The sequence below is a fragment of the Onychostoma macrolepis genome, chromosome 08, assembly GCF_012432095.1.
Source record: "Onychostoma macrolepis isolate SWU-2019 chromosome 08, ASM1243209v1, whole genome shotgun sequence".
Classification (NCBI taxonomy): domain Eukaryota; kingdom Metazoa; phylum Chordata; class Actinopteri; order Cypriniformes; family Cyprinidae; genus Onychostoma; species Onychostoma macrolepis.
The window spans coordinates 5,692,159-5,698,158 of record NC_081162.1 but is presented as its reverse complement, the minus strand read 5'-3'; the positions used below and the strand labels follow the sequence as shown (position 1 = coordinate 5,698,158).

The 6,000-nt window shown below is 38.2% G+C and overlaps 1 protein-coding gene across 1 annotated transcript in view; it reads right to left on the bottom strand.

Annotated features, from left to right (window-relative positions):
• Window positions 1-298: 298 nt before the first annotated feature.
• The window catches only part of LOC131545248 (indoleamine 2,3-dioxygenase 2-like), a 40,592-nt gene continuing 34,890 nt past the window's right edge, over window positions 299-6,000 (bottom strand). Inside the window, exon 10 of the mRNA XM_058783888.1 lies at window positions 299-3,444. Within this exon, the coding sequence (XP_058639871.1) occupies window positions 2,990-3,444 (455 nt within the window). The 3' untranslated portion in view covers window positions 299-2,989. The remainder of the gene's footprint in view (window positions 3,445-6,000) is intronic.

The following is a 6,000-nucleotide window of genomic DNA, read 5'->3' as shown; positions in this document are numbered from 1 at the left end:
CACACTGTACTTCATTAATGGGTTTACCATAGGATAAAATAACCACAAAAACCATGACAATTAGAAAGATTCGTACTTAATATTTGCACAGAATGGTATAATTACAGTAGGATCTTTTTTTTTTTTTTTCATCCAAAAATGCAAATGCAACAGCTGCTTATTGAAATTCTCAAAGTTATTTACTAAAAATAAGCATCCGTGATATGAAAGCTATCTAGCATGAGAGCGGTCTCCTTGCAGCCAATTGTCATCCAGGAACTGAGGCTCATGGTTTGAATCAGACTACCCAGAGTGAGAAAGGGGACATATTTTGCATTCTAATTTAAATGAAATGGAAAAATTAGTGGTTGCATATAATGGAAACTAAAGTTGATGGTTCAAATTATGGTTTGGCTTGAAATCATGGCATTCTTTGCCACAAAATGTCCATAACACTCTTTTTCATTGAAGGGAAGCTATGTGCGTGGCTCAAGTAGAAGGCTTTACAATGCTTAGATTGGATTATAGTTTCAAATATAAATAATTCAAGGCATGAAATAACAAAGGAATGTCCATTTCCCAGCTTTCCAAGATAAAGGTTAGAGAGTCAAGAGCAGAGACAGCTCTAATACATTTATTATGTAAGTAACAATGAGTAAACAAGATGCAGTACATACTAAACTCATTTTAGGACATATTACAACCATTATAATGGGAATTCAGGTAGTGTTACAGTGATGGATAAATGAATATCTTTGAAGACATACATTTAGCTCTTCATTGAGACTAATACATTGTCATTTTTCCTAACACTAAACACTAATGTTTGGTAATATTACGTAACAGGTCAAGTTGCAATGTAGGCTCATTTGAAAAAAAAAAAACTTGCCTCTACCTACATTTCTGCAAATATATGCCTATACCAATTTATTCCGTTTTACACAAATCATGATTATAGGGCATGTTATTGATTAATGAAGACTTAATTTCCTTTGTTTCTTGTAAAGAAAAAAAAAAGAAATCAATTTAAAAAAAATACTGGGTGTGTGTCTCTTGTGCGATTGCTCTGTTAATGCGTTTCATTTAAATTAGTGTGCCATCTGAACTTTGGTGTGCACCAAGCAAACCAAACATCCTCTTCCAAAAGCGGTTTGATGAATATATGAATGCAATACAGACCAAATACCAGTAAGCAAACCAAAAACGAGATGTGCTGTGCCAAAAGGTGACCCTAAAAAAGAACAGAATTCTAAAGCATACTTAGTTCTTCTCGTCATAAGAACGATGTTGTTCATTCGAGTTTGGTACAGGTGTCAGAAACGCCTGTGTAACAGAGGAATTCCTGCCACCGTTTTCACTTCTTTACATAATTTAAAAGCTCTTTGTGAGCAATGTTGGGGAAAGTTACTTTTAAAAGTAGTGTATTACAATACTGCGTTACTCCCTAAAAAAAGTAACTAATTGTGTTACTTAGTTACCTTTTTATGGAAAGTATTGCATTATTTTACTTTTGCATTATTTTCTCATCTGGGCTTGCTTGCTTGTTTTAAATATAAAAAAGTTTTGTTTTTGAGGAGTGATATGAGTAAATGCATGTTGACATTTAGTCTAGAACTACAGTAAGCATTATGTTACACAGCGCTTCTGCACTCACACATGCAGACAGGTGGGCTGTCAGTCAATAAATGGTAAAGCAAAGAAACTGGTGTTACTTATTTAACACAGACAGTTTCTCAGAGATTAAAAAGTAATGCATTACTTTACTTATTACTTGAAAAAAGTAATCTGATTATGTAACTCGCATTACTTGTAATGTGTTACCCCCAACACTGTTTGTTAGTTATCAGCTGGTAACTCACAAAAAAAATAAAAATAAAAATAAATAAATAATCTCAATTTGCAAACATACAGCAGCATTGTTTTGGATGTCCAGTAAGTTTGTAAAATATGCGTTTGGTCAACAATTGGTCTGTGCAAAAACTGAATATTATTTATAACACTATTACCTGTAATATATTGCCTCAGGCAAACAGGGAAATCTGTTTCTTTTCTGTGAAACTGGGTCTTTCAGACGGTTCACTTCTATGAACTGGTTCAAATAACCAATTCACCAGTTAGTTTACGTACAAAACAATAGGTTACTGTTGTAACCCCGGTTCGAGATGATGAAAGAGAACACATAATAATGATGTGAAACGTGGATGTCTAATGTCTAAAGCATGCAAAGTGAATAAACCATGCAAACCATTTTACATGAAAAATCATAAAAATGTTAATTTTCTCCCTTCATTCAAGTGCTAGGGTTTATGCATGCTCGTATCATCAGCTCATCAGTTCTTCGGTCCGAGTCTGATTGTAAATAATGTTCAGTTTCTTGCATAGTTCAATCGTTTTTCATCAATATATCATCACACCTCAATATATCGTCAGGAGCTGTGATTATTAATTTTGTCTTTCCTGTAGATGCTTTTGACTCTCAAAGTAGTCTCAGCCTCAGATGTCATGCCCACGGACCGTAGGCTGAACGTCTGATGCATATGGCACACAAAAGTGGAAACACTTCAGGAGTTTCGAAGTTGTCATCGGATTGGTTGAATTATACAGGATTTCCGGGAGACGTGTGTCATGTTCTTTAACGTTCTGTCTGGAAACAAAGATGCTGTGGCGCCAAACCCCCTCACGAAAGACGAAAGGCGTTGTGTTTACAACTGTGACGACGAGCGCTTATCAGGATCAACTAAACACTGGATTTTCAAAAGTATGTGAAATATTCAAAGTTCATGGCATAGAGTCTTTAAAATATGTCAGAGTTTTACACACCGGTCTGTTATTGTGGCGACAATTCCACGCCCCGAAATCTGTTGTGGATTCAATTAAATGTGTTTTTAACAAATAACAACTTTAACAAATAGCAATGTAATATCATTTTGCAGAAATGTTGCAATAGGCATATTTTTTCCAATGAGCCTTGGTTGTCAAACCACCATTCCAAGTTACTTTGGTGCTATTACTATTCTATTGTGAGCTCAGATGCAGGCTTCTGTATTTCTGTCATCGATGGTTCTGGCAAAACTTGGTTTTCAGTAGTACACTGTGAGATGGAAGTTTGTTTGGTTTCGTCACGCACTGTCTTCAGAAAGGTCATAATCCCTGACCCTCCAGTACCTCTTTCCTCCAGCGCTGTGGGTGCTCTTCTGATCGCGTCCAGCTCCTCGGCCAAACCTTCCTTGTTGGCACGGAGCTGTTTGGCATGGAAGGCTGGGATAATGATGTAACGGGTGACAGCGTTGATGTGGTAATTCCGAAAGTCCACCAAGCAAGCCACACACTGCTCAAATGTGTTTGTTAGACGTTCATCCGCTTTCTGGAGCACAAAGCTGTGCAGAGACAGGCGACTAGAGATGTTTTCAATGAATTGCTTATGAGAAGGCAGCATGTAGTCCCTCATTCTTCTCAGGAAGGCCCCTGTTTGGACAGTGTTGAGAGAGCAAAACAGTATTTTCAATATAAAGACATGTTGCATCTAGTAAAATGCATATATATTATTATAGTATTTACATTCAAAAACATTATCTGGAAAATGGTGTTGCATTATATAGGCCTATATACTAGCATTTAAAAGTTTGGGGTTGGTAAGATTTTTTTATTTTTTTTATTTTTTTATGTTTTTGACATATTTATTTTACCAAAATAAATTATAATACTGTGAAATATTATTAAACATTTAAATAACTGTTTTCTATTTCAATATATTTTATAATATAACTTATTTCTTTGATGCAAAGCTGAATTTTTAGCATCAGTACTCCAGTCTGCAGTGTCAGACGGTCCTTCAGAAATCATTGTAATATGCTGATTGCTGCTCAATACCCATTTCTTACTATTATCAAACAAAGTTGGAATGCTTAATATTTTTAGGAAAACTGTGATAAATTTTTTTCTAGAATTATTATATATATGAATATACTGTAAATAACAACACTTATTTGAAACAAGTCTTTACTTGTTTTATTTACAATTTAATGCATCCTTGTTGAATGTTTTATTTTGTAAAAAACCAAAAAAGTATATATATATATATATATATATATATATATATATTAGTGGTGGGCATAGATTAATTTTTTAATCTAGATTAATCTCACTGTAATCTTGGAATTAATCTAGATTAAACTGGCTCATTTGAATTCTGCAGTAGTAACCAACTAGCAGTCATCAAGAATTTAATATTGATAATAACATTGAAGACATTGTATGATTATTCCTTAAACATAAGGTTGTAATTGTTTTAGTAGTAGTAGCCTATTACGTTCTGCCCAATGTCTTCAAGTGAAACCGAATTTTTATTTTGACGGGTTGCCGTGAGGATAGTTTTTCTCAAATGAAACGCTCAAATGCTCATGAAGTGACTCTCAGAGCAGTTCTGGAGATGTTGTTCATGTATTTATGTCCTCATTTAGTGAGACGACAGACGTTAATATCGCCGCAAGCGTCACGCGGTCTTCTGTATGAGTAGTGAACAAACCCGTGCGTCTGCGCCATACATTAACACAGAGACACAAAGAAGTCATATTTAAATAGACGTTTTGCGGCTTAATATTTACAAATAGGAGTGGGGGTGCGCTCACTTGTGTGTGCGCTTACGTGTCTGTGTGTGTGTGTGTGTGTGCGAACCGGGGCGGAACTCCGCTGTGCGCGCGATACAGAGAGCGCGACCATGTAACGTAGAGACAGAAATGACTTGCCGATTTCCATTGGGAAGCTTCTTAAAAATACATTTTCCCTGAAGCAAACCCGGCGGCTTCATAGCTGCATACATGTTAGCACGCATACACACAGGTTCGAAGACTCGTTCTCGCCCCCTACAGTGCAATTCGGCTAGGTATACATCCGCGCTAAAATATCGAGGTGAAAGTCATCATAGCTTGCGTAGTATAGACCCAGCTCCCAACCCAACTTTGAGAATAGATTAATAGATTAACAGATCATGTGACAACACTGAATAAATGACACTTTGCTACAATGTAAAGTAGTGAGTGTACAGCTTGTATAACAGTGTAAATTTGCCGTCCCCTCAAAATAACTCAACACACAGCCATTAATGTCTAAACCGCTGGCCACAAAAGTGAGTACACCCCTAAGTGAAACCCCAAAGTGTCAATATTTTGTGTGGCCACCATTATTTTCCAGCACTGCCTTAACCCTCTTGGGCATGGAGTTCACCAGAGCTTCACAGGTTGCCACTGGAGTCCTCTTCCAATCCTCCATGACGACATCACAGAGCTGGTGGATGTTAGAGACCTTACGCTCCTCCACCTTCCATTTGAGGATGCCCCACAGATGCTCAATAGGGTTTAGGTCTGGAGACACGCTTGGCCAGTCCATCACCTTTACCCTCAGCTTCTTTAGCAAGGCAGTGGTCGTCTTGGAGGTGTGTTTAGGGTCGTTATCATGTTGGAATACTGCCCTGCGGCCCAGTCTCCGAAGGGAGGTGATCATGCTCTGCTTCAGTATGTCACAGAACATGTTGGCATTCATGGTTCCTCAATGAACTGTAGCTCCCCAGTGTCGGCAGCACTCATGCAGCCCCAGACCATGACACTCCCACCACCATGCTTGACTGTAGGCAAGACACACTTGTCTTTGCACTCCTCACCTGGTTGCCGCCACACATGCTTGACACCATCTCAACCAAATAAGTTTATCTTGGTCTCATCAGACCACAGGACATGGTTCCAGTAATCCATGTCCTTAGTCTGCTTGTCTTCAGCAAACTGTTTGCGGGCTTTCTTGTGCATCATCTTTAGAAGAGGCTTCCTTCTGGGACGACAGCCATGCAGACCAATTTGATGCAGTGTGCGGCGTATGGTCTGAGCACTGACAGGCTGAGCCCCACCCCTTCAACCTCTGCAGCAATGCTGGCAGCACTCATACGTCTATTTCCCAAACACAACCTCTGGATATGACGCTGAGCACATGCACTCAACTTCTTTGGTCAACCATGGCGAGGCCTGTTCTGAG